General features: G+C 37.5%; 1 protein-coding gene across 2 annotated transcripts; it reads left to right on the top strand.

The window, feature by feature from the left end:
* Nucleotides 1-11,065: 11,065 nt before the first annotated feature.
* Nucleotides 11,066-15,143, top strand: LOC126634301 (protein IQ-domain 26-like). Of its 2 annotated transcripts, none has more exons than XM_050304797.1 (4): nt 11,066-12,173; nt 12,822-13,268; nt 13,861-14,067; nt 14,159-15,143. In XM_050304797.1, exons 2-4 carry the CDS (start codon nt 12,855-12,857, stop codon nt 14,774-14,776), a joined length of 1,239 nt encoding a protein of 412 aa, XP_050160754.1. In that variant the 5' UTR covers nt 11,066-12,173; nt 12,822-12,854; the 3' UTR covers nt 14,777-15,143. The 2 variants fall into 2 exon arrangements, with proteins under 2 accessions (XP_050160754.1, XP_050160755.1); XM_050304798.1 differs by lacking the exon at nt 11,066-12,173 and adding an exon at nt 12,192-12,722.
* The last annotated feature ends 8,957 nt before the right edge of the window (nt 15,144-24,100 follow it).

The following is a 24,100-nucleotide window of genomic DNA, read 5'->3' as shown; positions in this document are numbered from 1 at the left end:
CTAGCCACTCCCCTATAAATATCCCCATTCTCCTATTAAAAAGCCATTTGCTACCCACAAAATCTTAAACACATTTTTTTTCTTCAGAATTCTAACTTTGGCATTGGAGTCAGAGATTCTTTAGCCAAAGCCCCCCATTCATCATGGGCGCGTGAGACTTTTGGCCTTAATTTTAGGTGTTATTATTTTGCAAGTGCATTTTCGTCAAAGGAGAAGATGGTGGAAATTTGCATCCACAATTGGTGCTTCCATTGAGACTTTGATTCACACGCTCGAAGAAGATTCGCAACCAACGTTTCTAATTTTTCTTTGTTCATTCGTAGATTTTCCCACACGTTCATACTCCTAGAATTTTTTATAAATTCTTTGAATAGCCCTGGGGAAGAAATATGATGACGGAAAAATTATGAAATAACAACAAAAAACACTATCTACAAATTTGGGTTTTCACCCACTCGACGGATCATAGAGCAACGAAGCTGCCACCACCCATTGCCACTATTGTGGCCCAATCAACCATCAGTGCAGCAGCCAATCAAAACCTAGCTCGTGCTAGTGTAACCTGCAGCCCAATTCCATAAATGGCCTAAGCTTAGAGGCCCGTGGAAAGACCACTACAGCAGCCTTTATGGCACGGCTCAAGCCGCCAGTGCAGCCAAGCTGAGATGCCGAACCAGCTCATTAAGCTTCTAGGATCATGCCCCAGCGGCCCACTTCACGCAAAGCTTAGTGTGCCCAATCCAGCGAGCAATGTTGACCTCCCCACGTGTGAGCCCAGCAACGATTGTAGCAACAACCCAAGTTGAAGCAGCCCATTTCAGCATATTTTGAAGCCCAATCTGCACACACTCCAGCAGCCTAGTGGTTGACCCGTGCTCCAGACCCGTGCCCGCACTCATTGACCCAGATCCGCACCTCTTTGCTCTTAGGCCGACCCATTTTTTATGATATGGACCCATTTTCTCAATGTTTTTTTTACATATTTTATGTAGATTTGGCTTATTTTAGCTCAAATCTCGCTCCCAGAGTCCATTACACTTCCACCACTCAAGAGGACGCATACCGTCCAAGCTCTTCTAACCCAAATGGCGAACAACAATTGTCTTGACAAGTCACAGAGTTGACAAGCACCCTCGTGCAGCAGACGATCTTGGTGAATCAGCTATTGTAGCGTATTAAGATGCAACGTGCCCCAAATGAGGTGTTCCTAAGTTCATCCGTTGTGTTGCCTACTTCAACGTGAGGTGAAGGATGCTCCTTGCGGGCTTAGATGCGAATGAACACTTTGCCTAGAAAATTGTTCATGTTGATTATCGGAGTGTGGCCCCAACCGAGAGTGTATGCTCGTCCATGGGCCTAACCAAGAGTGCACGTACCTTCGTGAACTATGACAAGAGTAAACGACGAACCTCTCCAACAGCGTGTTGGAAAACAGCCACTTGACCAGTCATGAACCAAGCATTCGGGCACTGTACACTCTTGATTTGACCTCTGAGATAGTGTATACTCTCGTCTTAACGCATGAATGTGCATGCACTCTTGGTTAGGCCCATGGATGAGTATACACTCTCAGTTGGGGCCACACTCCGATAATTAACATGAACAACCTTCCAGGCAAAATGTTCATTCGCAGCTAGGCTCGCAAGGACCATCCTTCACCTCACGTCAGAGTGGGCAACATGACGGATGGAGAGAAGCAATTGCTCAATCTAGCTTAATTTCAACCGGTAGCCTGCGAGAAATTCGCTTGCCTGCTAGGAATGTACCACATGCACTCCTACCGCATCATAGATGAGCCAAACACATAGAAGAACAGCCTAAACCATCAAGTCACGACCGGGGGTAGCCGAGAGCTCCGATACCTCAACAAAGGCAAATTTAGGAAGAAATAGAGAGGCTCATAACCGAGCGATTGCAGGATTTCCAATTACGAGGCACTACAATGGGACATGACCAACATAACTAGGTCAACCTTCATGGACGAGATCAAACAGGCAGAGCCTCCACGTAAGTTCAGCATGCCACATTACACGTCCTTCAATAGGGATGAAGACTCATAGAGACACCTAAAACACTACCAAAGCGCAATAATCGTTTATCGAAACAATGATGCTCTCATGTGCAAGATATTCGCCATCACTCTACAAGGCGAGGCTCAAGATTGGTTCCACACCCTGCTGCCATAATCCATCCGAAGTTTTGATGAACTTTCTTTGGTTTTCACTAAAAAGTATTCATCATATCGCTCGATCAAGAAGAAGTCCAACCACTTGTTCAACGTCAACCTAACTCTGGTAAACTTATTTGCTCTGGCAGATAAGCATGCACTTTAGGATGAGGCTTCACGGGTAGACAAGGCACCCAAGCAGACTTAAAAAGAATCGACAATAGCTTAAAAGAAGGAGGACAGGAAGTAGTACAACAACAAAAACAGGTATGAGACTAAGTACAAGAACCGATCCCCGACTAAATAAGGCCCGACACCCAAGAACTACTCTAAGTTCTCGATCTCAATCCACTAAATCCTCTATGACATCAAGAACGAACCATGGTTTAAGCTGCCGAATCAGTCATATAGAGATACCTCCAAGTTGGACCACACCAAGTAATGTGCATTCCATCGAGGTCCCGGTCACACAACCGACAATTACTACACTTAGAGGAACTACCTAAAGAAGCTGGTGAAAGAAGGCAAGGTCGACAGATACTTAGATAAGCCAGCTGCGCAGCTTAGAATGAACGTAGACGCCGACGAAGAGTCGCCAACCAAGATAATTCAAATCAATGATATATTCACCGAATCTGAGCACTTAAGGGCCACTACGAACTCCAAGAAAAGAAGATTCGGTCGGCTATACTAGTCTCACAGGTCCAAGTAGTCAACACCCAGCCTGGACCCATCGTTGGTTTCATCAAGTAGGATCGACATCCTACACGACGACATACTAGTGATATCTATCCAACTAGCCTATGCTATAGTCAACAAAATAATGTTGACAACAGAAGTTCGGTCAACCTACTTCAGCTTTCAGTAATTCAGAAGATGGGCTTGAAAAGCACAATCATACACCAAGCGGAGATACTCACCAGATTCAACGGACATATCTCGACTGGTATTGGCAACATTACACTTGACATGAGAACACCGCCAGTTGTCTCAAAGCAGATGTTCAAGATAGTAAGTGACCCGTCTCGCAACAATGGGATTTTAGGGTGACCTTGGCTGATAAAGTTGAATGTTGTAACCTTCGTCAAGTATCAAAAAATCCGATTTCGCATCCTGGGAGGAAGAATCAGATAAATCAAGTCTGACTAAGCCACATCTCGACGATGCCATGTCCAAGTACTGAATGAGTAAAAAAGAAAACCTTTAGCCATGTAGAGGCTACCGAGGTCTAAAAAGATGATGAAGTTACCAAATAGCAATTACAGCACACAGATAAAAAAGATAATGTCCAAATCAAAGTGCCAACAGATGAGATGGGGATTAAAGCCTAAAAAGGATGCTGAGCACATCATTCTTGATCCCCAGCAACTAGAAAAGACTGCTAGAATCGGCTCACATTTGAGCTCGAAAGAAAAGGAAGAACTCACGATTTTCCTTAAGGAAAATCGTGACATCTTCGTATAGTCACCTTCTGACATGCTTGGCATCGACCCCAATATAGCTTGTCACAAGCTGCACATTGACCCCACTGCCAAACTAGTCATCCAAAAGAGAAGACATTTCGTACCCGAAAGAGTGACGATCAGCGAAACAGAAATCGATAAGCTATTGAAGGCCAAATTCATATAAGAGGTAGTACACTTAGCATGGCTTGCCAACATCGTGCTAGCAATGAAGAAAAAGAATGGCAAATTGAGCGTTTGCGTAGACTACACTAACATCAATAAAGAATGCTTAAAGGATCCTTATCTAGTTCCCCAGATCGATCTACTAGTAGATTCAAGTTCCTGGAACTAGCTGCTCAGTTTCTTGGATGCGTACTCCAGCTACAATCAAATAACCATGCACAGGCCCGACAAGGAGAAAATCACTTTCTTAATCAAGCGAGGCACCTATTGCTATAAGATCATACCTTTTGGCCTCAAGAACGCATGAGCCACTTACCAACGACCGATAAACATGATGTTTAAGAAGCAAATTAGAGTAATCATGGAGGTCTACGTCAAAGACATCATGGTGAAGGGCAAGCAGCGATCATACCACATCAGCAACTTGGCAGAAACTTTCAACATCCTTAGAAAGTACAGGATGAAGCTCAATCCTACCAAATGCACATTCAGAGTATTTTAAGGCAGATTCTTAGGGTACCTAGTAGCCTAACCAGGAATCGAAGCACATCCTAAGTAAATCCGAGCAAATCGATGCAAGTTTTTTTTTCCAAAGCAATCCAGATGACACAACGAGACAAATGAGATGATGAGTACAAAATAACTTTCCAAGATCTGAATAAGTATCTCGCATTAAGCCAGAAGCAGTGGAGGACTTATACATTTACTTGGTAGTCTCGGAAGTAGCGGTGAGCTCTACCCTTATACAAGAAGAGCTCGGGGTCCAACTGCCGGAATTCTACACTTCTAAAGCTCTTCTCAATGCGAAAACCAGATATCTGAAGATCGAGAAATTAATTTTGACGTTAGTTGTTGTGGCTCGGAAGCTCAGACTATATTTTCAAGCTCATACAGTCATTGTCATGACTCGGTATCCTCCATGATCAATCCTACATGGTCCAAATGCTTCCCAACGAGTAATGAAATCAACGTTGGAACTTGGCCAATACAGCTTAATTTTCTGACCCCACATAATGATAAAGGCTTAAGCCATAACAGACTTTACAGCAGAATTCACGCCTAGCCTAGGTGACACAACAGAGCTAACCAACGACGCCCTAGAAGCAACCGACCACTCCTTAACCACGACTGCTTCACCCGATGGAGACTTTTGGCATTTGCACGTCGATGACGCATCCAACTTCAATGGCTCGGGAGCAGGTGTGGTCCTTGTTATCCCAGACGGTTCAATGCTCGAGCAGGCAACCATTATACGCTTCAAAGCATCCAACAATAAAGCAGAGTACGAAACCATACTAATATGCCTTCGAATGGGAAAGACTTGGCAGTGAAAAGCTAGCAATTTATTTTTATTCCCAACTAATCACCCCCCAGACTACTGGGGAACACGGCAAAACATCCGAAGATGGCGCAATACCTAGAGAAGGTACGAAAGAAACTTAAGACATTTCAGACTTACACCCTCACTCGAGTTCCGCGGGTAGACAACGCCCACATGAACGTTCTATTTATGTGGAATATCTAAACAAGGCAAGCATAGAGGCGGAACCAACATCTTGTCACAGGTTCGTAAAACTCCAAACTGGTAATATCCCATTATAGATAACCTGGTTAATGACACACTCCTAATGGAAAGATTGGAGTTTAGAAAGCTCTAAACAAAGGTAGCACTCCACTACATGTGGAACAATATTCTTGTTCGAAGATCCTACACTGGACCACAACTACACTGCCTAGCGCATCCCGACGACTGAAAGATTCTAAGTTCAATTCATGAAGCCATTTGTGGAAATCACTCCAGAGGCTTAACCTTAGCACAAAATGCTTTTAACACAGGATATTACTGGCCTATTATGCATCAAGATGCTAAGGAGTTAGTACAAAAGTGCGTCCGCTACCAACTTTACAAGTCGGTACCAGCACTATCTGCCAGCGAACTACACTCACAGACGAGTCATTGGCCGTTCATGCAGTGGGCAATCGACTTGGTAAGGCCAATGCCGCCCACTACTAGGGGCAAAGGCATGATGATCGTGGCAACTGACTACTTCACCAAATGGGTATGAGAATCATTAAAATGTCACAAGGGTCAATGACAAGGTGGCTACGTCCCTAACCTATATGAGAAATCACAATTCAAATTATTAATTTAAACAACAACCAAGGAAAAAGTTAAAACTCAAAAGTTCCATTTGTTTGCTCGATTCAGGAGTTAAAAAGTGTTTAAAAAAGGAATCATGCACATGCACACTCTAACATGCAGCTAAGGTGGAGGTGGAATATTTCTACCGACGGTGATTGAAATCTTTTAGCTTGAGATCACCAAACAGAATATTCTGTTAGCATAAAGGAATATTCAGGGGGGGACAAAATATAGACAAAATATACTTCTACACAGCAAAATATCTTGATGCCATTAGGAATATTCCATCACTATTGACAGAATATGCTGACATTGTTACAGAATATTCTGTCTTCTTTTTACTCTCGTCGATCTCTAGAGCCAATATGCGCCGGAGTCCGTTGATTAGAAATTTGCCGGATTCTGCGTTTTTCACCGGATTCATCATAGAGTCAAAACAAGATCATTTCTCAACAGTTTGTCACGTACAATATGCCAAAATGAAGCTTAGACAACGATGAATGAGATTTTACCTATTAGCAGTTTGAAAAGTGGCTAAAAGTGCCTTGAAAATGGCCTAAAGTCTCAGCCCGAAATCAAAGTTTTGGGTTTTGACATATCGAGGCAGATTCGAGCATGCAAAGCTCGAAGTTGGGTCTAAGATAGGGGAGTCGATTGGTGGTGTCAATATCGTCCAAATCGACAAGATTTGGCCGAAATCTTTGTCGAATTACTCTGCAACTCGTTGGAAAAACTCTAAGGACAATCTTCTTTGATCTGCATCAAATCTCAACCATTTCACACATGCAATAAATGAAACTTCATCTACTCAATACGAGGAAGAGATTGATGGTGGCTTTGGCCTTACCTTTTTGGGAAAAGGGCAAAACTCACCGGCAAAGTAGCTCCATGTCATAGCTCATCGAATCAACATTTAGGGTTCGTTTTTCTCCAAACTGACGTTAGAAATGAGTTCAGGGGGAAAAAGAGATTTTAATGGCGATGTTGGTGGTTTGAAATTCGTCGGAGATGGTTGTGGTCTTCATCGACCATATCGATCAGGGTTTTAATCGAGTGAGGGAGAGTGTCGAGAGAGAATGAGATAGTTGGGGGGAGAAAGTGGTGCGAGAGAAAGAGTGTTGGGAAATTAGTGGGCGGTTAGGCTTAGGGGGGTGTATTCAAATGAGATTTTGAGAGATTTTAATTCTTTTAATGAATTTAGAGGTATTCAATCAAAATTTTAAGCAATTTTCTGAAATTCAATGTGTATTGAATTGAGATTCTAAGATAGTTTATTAAAATCCTTAAAAATCTGGGTGTATTCAATTAGGATTTTAAAGAAGTTTATAACATTCCAGGTGTATTCAATTAGAATTTGATTTTAAAGAATTTGATAAAGTTGAGGAATTAGAGGGAATTGGAGAGATTTCGCAGTGTATTTGAAGCATCTACAAATCTCACCTCTTCCGATGAGATTTCGAGGGAATTGAATCAAAATTTTACATAGAATCTCTACAAATCAATTAAACTCCATAAAAATCCATAGATTTATAAATCTATTAAAATTCATAAAAATCCATAAAATTTTACAAGGGGACACTGCCAATACTAGGGCTGGGCACGGGCCGGGCCCAATTTTGAAGGGACTGGATCGGACCTGGGTTCAAAGGAAACGGGCTGGGCCGGGCCGGGATTACATTTTCTAATATAAGAACCGAACATTACCCGGCCCGGTTGAAACGGGCTGGTTCGGGCCGGGTCCATGGGTCCCTTCTTTTTTTTTGTTTGAAAAAAAAAATAAAAAAAAAATTGTACAAATTGCAAACTGCATAGATTTGCACAAATTGCAAACTGCACAGAGTCACAAATAGCATTTATGCAGATTTTGCACAAATTCATCATTATTCACATCCAATCTAAATACAAAGTTCAACATTAAAGTTCATAGATTAACAATACATCCAAAATAACAATATTACATCGTCCAACATCTAAAAATGTATGAGTTACTCTAGACATTCAACATCCAAAATAACAATATTACATTGTCGAACATCCAAAATAACAATATTACTTTTTTCTAGATAGCTGCAAGAGAGAAACGATAAAAATGCATGAGTTACTCTAGAGTCTAAACCATCTAGGAAATTTACAATAAAAGAGTATGATAAATGATATTTGGGAAATATAGGTATTATTAACAGAAATGCTAGTAGCAGCTTCACAAAGTAAACAAAATATTCTGGTCTGCTTCTGATCCAGGAATGACAAGATTGTAGGACTACCAAATTAACAGATTGGAAATTTAGAAAACCTAAAGTATTCCTCGAATACCAATAGATAAACATCCAGAAGCTAGAAGAAACAAAAATGTATGACCATAGATTGTTAGGTACAAAGCAGGAGCTCTTTTTTTGTCACCCACTTAGGTATGGATGGAGCTAATACTTCTTCATTGTATAATAGATCAAGATTCCCCATGATTTCCATTTGATTATTTCTTCTTGTCAAATTCAGTCCAGGAAGTTGGTTCTTCCTCCCTAATGGGACCCAGATTTATAACAAACTAATGGAGTTCATAAGGAATCAATACAGAGAATGAGGCTATAAAGAGGTGACATTTAATGTTCTGTTTTTACATCATTCTATTAATCTTGAATAATTTTCACCTAATTTGCATTTCTTTGGTAGGTTATATCACCAAACATGTACAATATGCAACTTTGGGAAACATCTGGTCATGTAGCAAATTACAAAAAGAATATGTTTGTTTTTTAGGTGAGTTTTGACATGATATTTTAGGGTTCAGCTATATCACCTTCATGTTTAAACTTAAAAGCAACCAAACTTCCAAAGACATTTATATTTTTCGGGATATGCATGAATAGTGAATATCAAATGTTGGCTATGTATATATTAATCTGTTGATACTGAAATCTAATCATGAACCACCTAAGCATGTCTGATTCTTTTTGGGAACTTTGTTTACCTGATAGACAATCATCAATCTACTGCAAAATTAACTCCGGTAACCTAGTTCAAAAACCCTAAAATCCCTACACCCAAAATTCAAAATTTCAAATTAATAACAAAACCCTAATTCAGAATTACCTAAATTTTAGAGGGATGATGGCTGGTACTAGTGTCCTCTACGACGGTGATGGGGTTGTTGTCAAAGAGGAGAGAATCGACGGCAAGGGTGATGGCCTGGCCCCTGGGTTCTCTAGGATGTTGTCGAAGAGGATGATGGGTGGTGGTGCCGTTGTGTTCGCCCAGGAGAATCGACGGTTGGTGAGGGGGAGGATGATTGGAGTCGAGGGAAGGGAATTGTCAATGTCGAGGAAGGACTGAGAGAGAGTCTGAGACTGAGACTGAGACTGAGAGTCGAGATGAGATGAGAAAGAGATAGAGAACTTAGGGTATAAAACTAAAACTGACGGTTCAAATTACATATGGTAGCTTATTCATCAATCTGGTCCGTTCATTTTAATTACAAACGGGCCGGTCCAGGTACCCGTGGTTCCTATACTCCAGGAACCGGCCCGAACCGAAAATCACAAAGGCCTGCCCTGTTTCTCCTTTTTAAAATTATGAACCAGCCCATACCCGCCCCGAACTGCCATTACCCGCCCCGACCCACGGTTCTTGTACCCGTTTGCCCACCCCTAGTCAATACAGCACTAACCCTAAACAGAAACATTAAAATAAAATCCAATTGCAATTTGGAAGATTCTAACAACTAATACTCGAGGGTGCAAAATTACTAAGGGCTCATTTGGAAGTGCTTTTAAAATAACTGAAAGTGCTTTTGGTGAAATTAATTTTGAATTCCAAAAGCACTTAAAGTGCTTTTTGGAAGAAGCATCAAGTATATGCTTCTTGCAGGAAGCACTTAAACTGTTTTTCTAAGATCTACTTGGATTTTTACTAAATTATTGTTTTCAAAAATATTTTCATCAAATGTACTTTCAGTCATTTTAAAAGCACTTCCAAACAAGCCATAAATTTCCTCTCGCCTTGAAATGTGTGTAACTTGTTCGTTAGAGTAGCTCCACTGGAGTTGAAGCCATGTGGACAAGGGACTAATTCAACACAATCCCCTCCCTTCCTTTCTCTAGCCCATGTGAGCAATTGGGCTAAAGGAAGGCCCGTGTGAGAGGGGAAGGATGAATCCAAGGCTCGAGCGCCTAAGGGCGCGTTGATGCAAGGCTGACGTCAGCCACGTTAAAAAATTAATAAAAATGTAAAAAAAAATAATAATAATTTAATAAAATTAATAAAAAATCAGAATTTTTTTTAAAATTAAAAACTAAATTGATTTAATTTTTCTATAAATATTTTATCATTATCTTCCACCTTACACCACAATTTTATATTTTCTCAAATACTTTGAGTTGTAATTTCTTACTTAATGACATGTGGCGCAACGAGACCGATAAAAAATCGTATCCGAAATTACAAATAAAATTATTTTTTATTATTTTATAAAATAAATAATAGTAATATTTTATTGACTATTGTCATGGCTATTTAGTTTAGGGGTAGAAATGTAAAAGGCAATTACTATTCATTAAAGGCAGGTACGATTTATTGGAGGGGATTTAATAGGCAGTTGCCCTGGGGGGCCTTCCAACACTGGAAGTGATCTTATACATTCAGTTTATGCTCATGTGTTCATATGCTATTCAAATAACACAAGAAAATATACATCATAAGCAATAAGCTTAGATGTCCACGTAAGATTTACACTTAACACTTTAGAGGCATGTTTGTAAATTCATAACTTCGGGGGCATGATTTACTTTAAGAACGAGTCGTAACATGTAAAGCGGAGGAAATGCACAATCCTTTTTTTTTTAATTCTAGATGCGTCCATACACAATCCATTCTCTTCAAATTCTACCTATGATCTCACTCAAATCTTTGAAATTTAATTTGAATTAATGCCAAAATATTATTGTTAAACGTTATGTATTTAATTATGTACTGGATTTTGGCCAAACAATGAACAAGAATAAGTAAGATCCATACTATTTTCAGGTTCCTTATCCATCATGTGACAGCGTATAATACGAAAAATTAAAACTCTGTGACAGCACTCATCACACCAGATTGCAGAGAAGAAGAAGAAGGGATCTGCATTCAGTAACATTTTTTTGAAGGAAAAATTAATATAAAACATAAAAAGAAAACCCTTTTATTTTCAAATAGTCAATGGCAGAGTGCCATTTTTAACACGGACTCTAACTTGGTATATCCCAAATATCAGAAGAAAAAAAATAAAAATTCAAAAACCCAACATTTATGGATTTTCAAATCCCAAGATTGCCCCGTCCCCTTCTCTCTGTTTCTCTCCCCACTAACTTAATAAGCAATGCCTGCACCCACCAAATGGATTCAGATCTGCTTGATATGGGCTGATTTGGGAAATGCCAGAGAGCTCTGTTTCAGAGATTGTGATGCAGAAAGAATGCCAGAGAGGACTCAGTAAACAATCCTAGAGAGAGAGAGAGAGAGAGAGAGAGAGAGAGAGGAGAGAGAGGGAATCACTGGGGAAAAAAAGATACGGAAACGCTTCCAACCCAAGAAGGAAGGCGAAGTCTCAGGCTTTTTGGGTTCTTCTTTCTCTTTCACTCGTCTGTAGTACTGGTCCTTGGGGGGCAAAAGAGAAGCTATAAAAAGAAGTATTTTTTGGTGGGTAAGCGGGCTTTTAATGCCTGCTCTGTTTTTACAGCTCTTTTTATAGTCCTCCTCTATAGTTCTCTAGTACTTCCACACAGTCTGAGTCTACTTCTAGAGAGAGAGAGAGAGGGAGATAGAGAGAGAGGAGAGAGAGATCAGAGAAAATTATGGCTTTAATTATAGAAGGGTCAGGGGCTTGCAGTTGCTGAAGATAGCAAAAGGTATTGTTCTTTTTAGAGAGAGAGAGGGAGGAGTGAGAGAGAAGCGTACTATTATTACCCAAAAGGGTTTTGAAAGAGAAGAAGGGAGAGGCTTTTTAAAACAAATTGGAAGCGGTTCACGGGATTGTCAGTGGGTATCTTTCATCCAGAGTACACGTTGCACCAGAAAGTTGAAATTTATATAGAGAAAGCAGTGTGGAGAGAGAGAGAGAGAGAGAGAGAGAGAGAGAAGCGGTGGAGGGGGTGGTGGTATTGTCTTTTGTCGTTGTAGTTTTGCCAAGAATAGTCAGAGGACAAAGTGCGGGGGGACTGTAAAACCCGGCGCTTTTTTTGAATTTAAAGATTTTAAGGAGGTGAGTGAGAGTTTGTAAATTCTTGTTTTGTTTACGTGAAGTTTTTGAGTTTTTGAAACTTTGTTTTTTTTGGTTATAAAATTTGTTTTTGAATATCTGCATCATTCTGCGACGGATTTTGTCTTGTAATACAGTTCTTCACGAGGAGCTGTCAGAATTCACAAAGAAAATTAAAATAAAAAATCCAATGTTTAATCTTTAACTCAAGTGTTTTGTTTGTTAATCTTTTCCTTAGCATTTCTCTGATGCATTTTGTTTGTTAATCTTTTGCTCCACACTTCTCTGCTTGCAACCTGTAAAGATTTTGCAGAACCCTTTCTGCTCTCTTTGCTCACACACACCCACCTTTGTTTTTGGATTTTAGTTTTTTTTCAAAACTTTCTCACTCCTCTACTTTCTCTCTCATCCAAATTCTAGACACTAAAAATGGGGTTAGCCTAGGTGCACAACTCACCACTTTGCTCTTTAAACTCAACATTCCCTCTCTCTCTGACTTTCTTTCTTCACTCTCACTTGTTTCTCTCTCCTCATTTTCTCTCTCTACATTTGGTGCGTTGTAGGTGTTTGCTTCTTCATAAACTACATCTGGATCCTTTTGACTTAACCCCTGCCTCCTTTTAACATTCTCTCTCCAACTTTCAACTTCAGATTCTAGAGAGAGAAAGTGAGATAGCAAAAAACATGGGGAGAGCTACAAAATGGTTAAAGGGCTTGCTGGGGATGAAGAGAGAGAAACACCACGTCGACAACACCAGCACCGTGTCCAGCGACCGGAAGGAGAAGAAAAGGTGGAGCTTTGCCAAGTCAGGGAAAGACACTACCACCAATCGTCCGCCGAATGTTCCTGTCCCTGCTGACTCTGCCTGGCTCAGATCCTTTCTTGCCGAGTCCGAGAAGGAGCAGAACAAGCACGCAATTGCAGTGGCTGCGGCCACCGCAGCCGCTGCTGATGCCGCCGTGGCTGCCGCACAGGCGGCTGTGGCTGTTGTGAGGTTGACAAGTCAAGGCGGCCATGGCGGTGGAGGCGGGATCATGTTTGGGAAAAGAGAGAGATGGGCTGCAATGAAGATTCAAACAGTTTTCAGAGGCTATTTGGTATGTTTGCTTTTTCTTTGAGAATGTTGGTTACGTGAAAAGTTAACAAATTTTAATGTATGCTTCGGTTGGTTTTGTGGAAGTAGTTTTCTTAATTTTTACTTTTGTGTCTGCTCCCAGGATGTTGTGAAATCGTTTTCCAAAATCCTAATGGAACAGTAGAGTAGAAACATCTGCTTCCTCAGTCAATGGAACTGCTAGATTTGCGTTTACGTTTGTTATCTTACGTTTGCGTCTGCTCCCAAGAGCTTGTCAGAATTGCTTCGAAATCCTATGGAACAGTAGAAAAATTTGTTTCCGCGTGTCAATCGAACGGCCAACATTTGTTCTTCCTTGATCATTGTGTATATCCGAATGTGAAGTGTTTGAAATTTGAAATCTTGTTTTTAAAACGGGATAATGATTTTAATGTCTGCCTCCCATTTGTGTTAACGATTTCGGTTTTCTTGCTATTTCTGGTAATGATTTTTCGGCCTGGTTTTTCATCTTATGTACCCCATTTGTTGTTATGATATCGATTTTCTTGCCTTTTCTGTGAAATGATTATTTATGCGCATTGTTGTGTTGAATCTTGAATCGAATTTGATTTCAGGCGAGGAAGGCGCACCGTGCTCTTAGAGGACTGGTTAAGTTGCAGGCTCTTGTTAGAGGATTTCTTGTCCGGAAACGGGCTGCTGCTACTCTTTACAGTATGCAAGCTCTTTTGAGAGCACAGACTACTGTCCGATACCAGCGTGCGCGTCGTTCTTTCAATAAAGAGAATAGGTTCCTGCCCGAAATCAATGCCCGGAAGTGTGTTGTAAGTCTTTAATTTCACCAAATTGAATCACCATTTAACTTTTTTTTTTTTGGCTTCTTACTTATGTGGTTGATTCGTTAATGTATTACAGGAAAGATTTGAAGATGCAAGAAGTGAATTTTATAGCAGGAGGCTATCTGCAACTTATGAAACTTCGGTTGATAGCTTTGATGAAAGCCCGAAAATTGTGGAAATTGACACATTCAAGCCGAGATCCAGGTCTCGTAGATTCAACACCATATTATCTGATCGTGGCGAAGACCTGCATTACCAAACAATCTCCTCACCGCTGCCCTGTCCAATGCCAACTCGTATCTCTATACCTGATAGCCAGAAACCTCAAGATTTTGAATGGTACTTCAATGGTGATGAATGCAAGTTCTTGACTGCCCATAACACTCCGCGGTTTGCCACCTCTTTTCGTTCTAATGCTCCTGGCACACCATCTCAAAGTGTTTGTGGAGACAGCTTCTTTCGGCCTTACTCAAACTTCCCAAACTACATGTCAAGCACTCAGTCATTTAATGCCAAGTCGAGATCCCACAGCGCCCCGAAGCAAAGGCCGGAACCAGGGCCTAAGAAGAGGCTTTCGCTTAACGAAATGATGTCAGCCAGAAACAGCATCAGCAGCATTCGAATGCATCGATCGTGCAATCAAGTCCAAGAAGAAGAAGAAGAAGAAGAAGAAGAAGAAGTCTCGAATGATTGAGAAATCTGCATAGCAGATGGTTAAAGGTCGTACCCAGTGCACAAGGCTCCTGCTTTACGCAGGGTCTGGAAGATGTGAATGTCGGCTAGCCTTACCCCCATTTATGGAGAGGCTGCTCCCAAGTCTCGAACCCGAGACCTACCGCCAAAAAAAAAAAAAAAAAAAAAACCAGATTGGAGAGAGGAGAACAACTTCTCCACGCCTTATTTTTCAATTTAGCATCGATGAGTAGGGTAGAAGTAGAACAAAGAGTTCTTGTGTAAATTCTTTTGTTTTTTATTTTCCTCAAGTTTCTTTCTTTCCAATTGTGCCTTTGAGTTATGAGTCAATGAAATGGAAAGAGGTTCTACATGTTATTTTCTGATAATCCAAATGTTTTGTTTGCAATTCAATGATCACAGAGGTACCAAAGTGATTGCTCCCAAAGCTAAAGTGGTTAATAAGGGTCTTGTTTTGAGTGTTGCCTCCTTAGTATTGCTTGCATTTAAACGAAAATGGTTAAAAATCGAATCTCACGCTTATGACTTTATCTGAGGTATTGTGTTCGAGTCTCCCCTCTCCAGCATCATTTGTCATCCTTCAAGTTCTTCCGTTAAAGTCTCCATTTTCCAATGTCACTTGTAATAACCAGGCCTAAAGTGGCAAAAAACAATTTATTACAGGAGGTATTTTTCGTTTTGCCTCCTAAACATTAATTTTAGCGGTTCCCTCTGAACTTTATAATTGGCCAATTTCCCAATGAACTTTAACTTTAGCCGATTACTCTCCTAAAATTTTATAAATAGCCAATTCACCCCCTTAGTGTTAGGTTTTAAAAAATTTCATCCAATTTTTATCCATCCAATTTTCCATTCTTTTTGCCCCCATACAGTTGTCATGTGTCGTCTGCGTGATCAAAATGGATGGAAAATTGGAAGAAATATTCTAAAATCTAGCGTGAAGGGGGAAAATGGCTATTTATAAATGTTTAAGGGGGTAATTGGCTAAGGTTAAAGTTCAAAGAGAAATTGACTAATTATAAAAATTTGGAGAAGAATCAACTAAAATTAAGCTCAAGAAAGAAATTAATCGCTCTATACAAGTTTGGAAGACAAATCGACAATTATACCTTTACTACAATTACCACTGCATTTATTGTCTTGCATTTGAGTCTCATTTCCCACCGCTTGTACCAGTCAAACACTGAACAGTACGATTGCAAAAACCATTAACTGATTGACCTTACCAAAAACATATGTGAGAGTTTAACCAACATGCCATCAAATGTATTGGATAAAAAAGGAATTTACTATGATTACAAAAGGGACAAAAAGCACCTCTCTCTGTTTGTTTGTTTGTAATGCATAGGCACTAGACAGATAAAAGAAATGGACAAAAACATCTCGGTTTCAACCGTTGCTAAATTCATAATAGCTAGGCGAGGCAAGAAGCAGCGGCCACATTATAATCCATGCAAGAAAATTGGAAATCTTATTTGAATTGATTTGAAACCTCCATTTTATTTTCCCACCAAAAACTTAGCTTCTGAGAAGATTACAAATCAATGTTTGATTCTCTCTATCTTAGGCTTGTAGCATAGCCTAATTTAATAAGTTTGATAATGATATGTTCTTTTATCCTAAATTTATTTAACGAATTCACAATTATCACGATTTAATAATATAATATCAATAAAAATAATTTACGCTTGACTTTCTACTATATATTGTTAATAAATCTAAGTATATGATTTGTAATGTTATCATGTGAGAACCTTTGCTAATTCTGTAAGTGAAAGGGAGGGGGAAAAGGCTATCCACTGCTATGCTATTTATTTAATTTAAAATTTATAAAACAAGGAAAGGCTATGCTATTTGTGTTTGTAGTGTAGACCACCGTGAAATTTTTCAAAATTTCTTATCAGAAATGATTAGGGGTTTCATCTGATTGATGGGTTTTGATTGATTGCATCATGGTTTATCATGTGATTTGATATGATGGGCCCCACGAGCTCAAATGGTAAAAAGTTGATTAAGAAAAACAAAAATACTATTCTACTACAAATACTATTAATTGTACTCAGGGCCGGTCCAGAGATTTTTGAGGCCCAGAGCGACGTAAAAAAAAGTGCCCTAACTTCATATAAGAAAATTATTTATTTTCACACATAAGACATCGAAAAAATTATACTTAGAAAAATACTTCAAACTCAATAATTTAGAAACACAGAAAGACTAATTAATTTTGTATTGAGAGAGGGAAACAAAAATATTTCGGGCTTACAAGTAGATAGATGATGAGTTTTGTTTTCCATCTGAACTTTGAATGTGTTTTTTAATAAATCGTGAGGTGTTTTTTTCTTATTTACTAACCTTGTCAATATGGGACTAAAAAATAATGATGTTTATTATTAATGAATGGGCACTAAATTAAACATTTTGATGACATATCATATAATTTGCAAATTTGGTCTACGTATTATTCTTTGTTGAAGATTAGACTTGAATTAAAAAGAATATTTAAAAATAACAACCCACATAGCTACTAGATAGTAACTAAAAATAAATTACCAACCAAACAAAAACTTGTAAAAATTGAAAAGAATAAACATGCACATAGCATTTCGAACTTATGACCTCTTGTTAATTTTAAACAACAAAAATCATTGTTTCTAATTAAACTTCTTGATCCTTTAACCAAATTTTCTAAATTTATACTCTTATAAAAAGAAATTTGTAAAAAAGGAAAGTAAATAAGCACACATGGTGTTTTGAACCCAAGACTCCTTATTATTTTCAAATGACAAACCACCACTTCTAGTTAAATTTCTGTGTCTTTGAATCAAATTTTATAAATTTATACTCTTATAAAAACATATATAAATATATCACCCTAATAATTTTGGTGCCCCTAATTTTTTTGGGCCCTGAACGGTTGCCCTGCCTGCACTGGGCCTGGGCCGGCCCTGATTGTACTAATTTTTTAATAAAAATAAAATTTATATACGTTGACGGATGTTATCATTATTAAAAAGATACCACAAATAAAAATATAATTAAACGTTAAATGTAGCTTTACTACCAGAAAAATAAAAACATCATTAACGTCCTTGGAGGGTAGTTTGGGTTCTTGAGCCGGTCTTTGACTGAATAATCCTTTTCCTTCCTACGTTTGCTTAAGCCAATACTCCATCATCATCGAGTGTATATGAATATTTCGTGCAGCGTGTAGGTTGTTTTGTCCTTCCCTCCAGACCTATAATCATGACGATCCAACGGCTGATATATGATATTATCACGTGCTTCTTTGCATGGGAGTCGGATCCTATTCGGATTCTTCAAAACTGAGTCCACTAATTAATGAATTTGAGTCATTGAAATTTGATTAAACGGCTACAATTATTATAACTTTTATAGGACTACCGCCGTTTGATCAAATTTTAATGATCCAAATTCATTGATTAGTGTGCTCATATTTGAAAGATCCAGAGGGGATCCGGTTCCCTTTGCATGGACGTGTGATATGATTGTTATGTCGTTAATTTCGTTATTTTGTGACAAATCTAGATTATCCAACATGATTTTAGAGACAAAATAATGCTTTGGGTCTTGCCCCCCAAAAAGGAAATAATAATGCTTTGGTTTGAAGTAATAAAGTAGAGAAAAATGCTAAGAGGACTTTTTTAAAATGAAACTTTTTATTGAAATTATGTCATCTCATATTTTTTGCACATCATTTTACAATGTTGGTATGAGAATTGTAACAAAAACATGAGGTGATTAAAAGTTTATAAATGTCTCATTTTTTAAAGAGTCTCCTTAACTACAGTAATGTGTTTCTCTTTAATGTGAGTAGATTAATTTATTTTTTAATTAAGTGTGTTTTAAATTAAAATAAAATATCGCTCAAAGAAAAAACTACAGTCATCAGTTCTCTCATACTATCACTTAATTCGAAGTGACGTAAAAGTTAATTGAACTATTTCATTTAATACATTTAAATTAAAACGTTAACGTCGACGGCCTAAAAATGTCATTATAGCTTCCTCTACGACAAATTTGCCTTATGTTTTTATAATATTAAAGTACAGAATAACCATTTTAAAGTGTTAATAACCATTTTACTTGAATTGTATTATGAGAAATGCTATAGACATTCTCAAAATTGGGCTCTTCATGAACTTTTTTCCACCTTATGTTTTTTGCATAATATTTTATAATGTTAGCACATAAATCAACATTCAACTGTAAGGTAACAGAGAATTCATAAAAAATTCAATTTTCAAAAATCTCCTTAACATTTTACTTGAATTGTATTATATATAACATGAAACCATTTTGTTTTTTTTTGTTTTTTGTTTTTTTGAAAAAAATACTCGATAGATTCATTTCAAAAACAGAGTTACAAAGCCCTACATCAATTACCAAACAGCTTCTTCAAAAAGTAAATCTGAGACGAGGTCCGGAGGTTTCTCAAACCAGTTACATGACCAATTTGAAGTAAGGGCAAACCATTTTGTTTGTGGAATGGAGATGACACCAGATTTTGAAACAAGAATAATTAACCAGAAGGCCACAGGGCCACAGGTTTGAACACAAAAAGAAGACGTGAAGTGGAACCAAAGATTAATTTAACCAATGAAGTAGTAAGTATGCCTCTTCTGATTCAAACACTGACAACACAATTCTTTATACGTTTTGTTTCAAAAAAAGCTCTTGCCACGAGACCAACAAGCTCGAATATGTTTGGTTGAGCGGCTATGCTTTCGTCATCTTATCTCATTACGCTTTTGAACCAATAAAAAAATCTTAGATTTCAAAACCATTAAGATAATCCTTCTTCAGGTCCTTGGTTTGATCAATCCCTTAAACGTGATTAGTTAATGCTAACGTTGGATTAGAGTTACTGTCTGGAGTATTGTGGTTAGAAGCTGATTAGTCAAAGGTTAGCATTAATCTCTCATGTGCTAACCACTATTCAAAATCAAAAGTTGGAATCACTCAACCCTAATCATCCTTTTGTCGGTACGTTAGGGTTTTTCTGACTTTAACAAGATTTTGGGTTCTCGATGCCTAACAACTTCACTTGTAAAAACCCTAATAATCTTTTGGCCTATTAATCTACACCTTCTGATTGGTAAACCCTACTGATCTTTTTCCTAACATGATTCTGCTTTGGTAAATGTTTGAAGAGGATTTTAATGGTGTAAACTTGCACCTATAGCCTATAGGAGAAAGATTTGTGTGAGGTTCAACGTGCCACTAGACAATGTCTAATGGCATTTCGACTCAATCGAAATTGACACGAGGTAAAAATTAATTATTATTTCTTAGTTATAGTTTACCTTTTAAAGCTTTCATAATTACATAGAAACAAAAAATAGATTACAAAGATAAATAAAAATAGAAAATACACTTTAATCACCCAACCAGAGCCCTCTTCCACTTGAGAATTCACCTCTCTCGTTGGCGCCGAGTTCAGTATCATTTGACTAAATTTTGAGGGAATAAGCTTTATATTTTCCATTCTCACATATTTTCTCGCCATGGTTAGCACAATTCTTTGAAAAATGAAAAAAATGGTTCATCACTAGAAAAAAAAAACAAGAGAAAACAAATTTGGGTTCAATCATACGTTGTTGTTTTCAAGACCAAAGTCAATACAGTTCCAATTAATCCATTGAGAGAAAATATGAAGTGATGGGATTTCAATTCTTTGAAAACAAGAGAAATTTAATACATAAACTGGAGGGACGGATGAAAGCAACAAGCATCCTTTACTTAGAAAATTGATCAACCCATATTAGAATTCTTTTCCCACCTTTAGACTTGCAATTGAGGCTTTTCTAGTAGAGGAAGTCTGAGCTAGGAATAATGTAGTTCAAATTTGCCTTTGGCAAGAATTGAACTTAAGACCTCTTACTTACAAGTAAAGAGGAATACTACTAGACCGTAGTACTAAGTGGATGTTTTATTTTGGTTTTAGTTATGGAAATAATATTTTTCAGTTTTCTTACGTATATACAAAATTGTAGTTAAATCTTACCACGTGTCAAATTTTGATTAAGTCATAGTGCCATTAGACATTGTCCAATGGCAGGTTGAGACTCACATGTTTTTCTCAACGTGCAGACCCTCAGAGGAGGAGAAACATAGATTTCCAACCAGTTTGTTTGACTTCATAGCAATTAAACCACAATTCCATTTGACTTTAGTGGATCAGATTTTGACATTAAGGATAAAAATTGACCAAATTTAGCTGATCCAATCTTGTTTACCGAAAAAACACAACAATCTACGATTATGTGAACTTATGTTTTGCAGGATTTGTCTTTTTTGTTCCAGTATAACGGGGGTAGGGGACTAAGGAAAATAAAAAATAAAAAAGGTACAATGGGTCCAAGATCTAGCCCTAAGGTTATCTCCAATGGAGAGGGTTAAATGTCTAAAAACCATAAATGATCTAATTTGCCAAAAAAACTCATCTCCAACCGATGACTGTGATATAATTCTATTATAGAGCCTTCCACTTAGCATTTTTTTGGCCAAAAGTGCATTAGGCTGGCCAAATATAGCCTTCAACTTAGCCCTTTTTTTGGGCCCAGTTTCTCAGTTGCAATAATTGATTCAAATTCAACGAGTAAATTTGAAAACATCATATGGTAGTTTAATTAAATTATTAAAAAAAATTACAATATAAACTTAAAACTAACAAATTATTGAGGAGACTATATTTAGCTCATTTGGTTGGAGATGGTATATGAGTATGGGAGTTCCTTAAAAATAATTTTTTGCATGGTTATAATTCTGGACGGGGCTATGTTTAGGCTGTCTCCAACCGAAGGGGTTATGTTTAGCCTTTGTCCAGATTATAGCCCTGCAAGAAATTATTTTTTAATGAACAGTATTAGCTCATATTTATATACCATCTCCAACCCAAGGGGACTATTTTTTAGCCCCTTCAATATTTTAAGTTTATTTTTTAATTTTATTGGTTAATTGAATTAAACAACCATATTAAAATAAGGTTTATTGACATATTTGAGTGCCACTTGAAGATGTGGCCATTTGAAAATTATTGAAAAAATTAAAAGGAAAGATTATTGGAAGATGTAAGGGAGGGGTGTGTATGAAAAGAGTGTTTAAGGTGAATAGAATGTGAAAAATTGAAATAAAATAAGATAAGATAGTATGGAAGAGTGAAAATGATGTGAGAAATAGTGTAGAAATGTCTTTGGTATTTATAGGAAAAAAATTAAAATTTTTAATTTTTTTTTAATTTCGTCTTAAAAAAAATTCAGCTGGGCCCAACTGAAGGAGCTGAATGGTTGGCCATATTGCTGGATTTTGGCCTAGACCTCTATTAGAGGTGAGTTTTGTGTAAAAAATGAATATCTTTCGGCCTATGACCCTATGGGCTTAGCCCTTTCAATTGGAAATGACCTAAGTAGAATTTCCCGAAAGAAGGTGGGCAACTTAAGGGGAAACAGTCCCAACAGCTAGGCCGAAGTTCAATAATAGCCCATATGGACAAGCCCACCATCCGTAAACGGACGTTGGATATGAGCTAAGGCCCAAGTTCCATAAATTATGTTGTTTATTCATATATGCAGCCATGAAAAATTGGTCTCCATAAATTAACTCTTGATAATTATATATACTTAGAAAAAAAAAACACTTTAAAACTAAGGAGTTTTAACAAAACACTCCCCAGTACTGTTCATTTTAAAGGAAAAACCACATTTTTACCTTTAACTGGCACTATTCACTATACCTTTAAAAATGACTTTTCGTTAAAAGAAAAGTTTTTTTAGACTTTTCGTTAGTTTTCCTTTAAAACTATCAGTCAATACTTTAGAATAAAAGATAAACTTATTTAATTTGTGATGAGAAAAGGACAGTAAAGAAATTTGTCTAAAGTGCATTTTACAAGCTAAATACTATAGTTTGATGGTTATTATCAAAATGCATTACAAGGTTACAATTTCAGCAGTGTACGTCTAAATGTTTTTACTTCAATGGTTTTGAAATGAAATAAACAATGCAAGGGGTGGATTCACCTAGTGGCTAGGGTCTTCTTCTTCAACCTACTGCGTCTCAGGTTTAAACATTTCTTTTTTTCTAGTGTAGTATTATCGGTTGTAATCAGAAGACGAAGCAAACAAATGATAATAAAAACACAAAAAATGAACCAAGGAGAAGAACATGCATAGAAACCACGATGAAATTGACATCAATGAAAATAATAAAGAAAGGACGAGGGGATCAGTAGAGAAGGAAAAAGAAAAAACTTCTTTGCCTTTGGCATAATACGTCAAATATATTTTAGTTCAAAATTTAAACTCAAACCTAAGACGACAAATATGGGATGAGCATCACCATCACTTTAGAATGGTGAGAAAAAATATTCTTTTTTTTAAAGGTCAAACAACTGTTTTGGCCAAACGACAAACGACATGTCGCAAATACACGACACCGTGTAGTCGAGGGTTAGAAAGAGAAAAAACAAGCTGTTTTCTTTTTCTTCTTCCTGTTATTCTTCATGCTGCCCTCCTAGTTCTTTGCCCCTCAAGATTTGGAGCCCTGTACGGCTGTCTCGGTCGCCTTACCCCAAGGTTGGCCCTGCTCGGGGAGGAAGGAAGAGGAAATAAGTTGTCACATAATTTATTTGTTTCTTTAATACAAACAATACTGAGAGAAGAAATCAAACTAAAATTTTTGAATGCAGAAATAAGTACCCTCAACAACTTTAACTACTACAAGCCTCTAGAAAATGACAAACGAAAGTCAATAGATATATTTTTTTCATTTTTTAAATAAAATTTTACATGTTCAAGATGTGAGATATGGTAGTTTAATCCAAGATCAACTTATGAAAACGATTATCCCAAAAACGTATTTGCTAGTAATCTTAGAAAATGAAAAAATATAGGAATTTTTTTGAACAAGTGAATTATCTATAATAAGGGATGAAACAGTAAGTTAAGCCTCACAATAGGCGTACTATAATAAAGTGGTTCAAATTCTTATTTGACAAATATTGAAATTAAGATCTCTTACTTATAAGTTAGCACTACACTGTAGCACTAGCACGTTTTTTGTAAGATTTTTTTACACCAAAAACGAAAAAGAAAAAGAAAACGAAAACGAAAACGAAAAAAGAAAAAGGTAAAAGATCTGACCAGAAAAGAAAAAAAAAATGGAAAAGGTAAGTTTTTTTTATCACCAACCACTACTTTGGTACCGTTGCAAAGCAGGCATTCCAACGGTCAAAAAATTCAAACTGTAGATATTGTAGTTATATATTATAATCTCCAATGGTTTCTACCTTCATTCAACGGTCATA

Source organism: Malus sylvestris, chromosome 9, assembly GCF_916048215.2.
Source record: "Malus sylvestris chromosome 9, drMalSylv7.2, whole genome shotgun sequence".
Classification (NCBI taxonomy): Eukaryota; Viridiplantae; Streptophyta; class Magnoliopsida; order Rosales; family Rosaceae; genus Malus; species Malus sylvestris.
The sequence above is the reverse complement of the archived record's forward strand: the minus strand, read 5'-3'. Positions and strand labels throughout refer to the sequence as shown.

Bases quoted from the DNA above. Each gene is read 5' to 3' on its own strand.
- LOC126634301 (XM_050304797.1), top strand. From the start codon at position 12,855: ATGGGGAGAGCTACAAAATGGTTAAAGGGCTTGCTGGGGATGAAGAGA. The intron at 13,269-13,860 runs GTATGTTTGCTT...ATTTGATTTCAG, and splicing joins CAGTTTTCAGAGGCTATTTG to GCGAGGAAGGCGCACCGTGC. The intron at 14,068-14,158 runs GTAAGTCTTTAA...AATGTATTACAG, and splicing joins TCAATGCCCGGAAGTGTGTT to GAAAGATTTGAAGATGCAAG.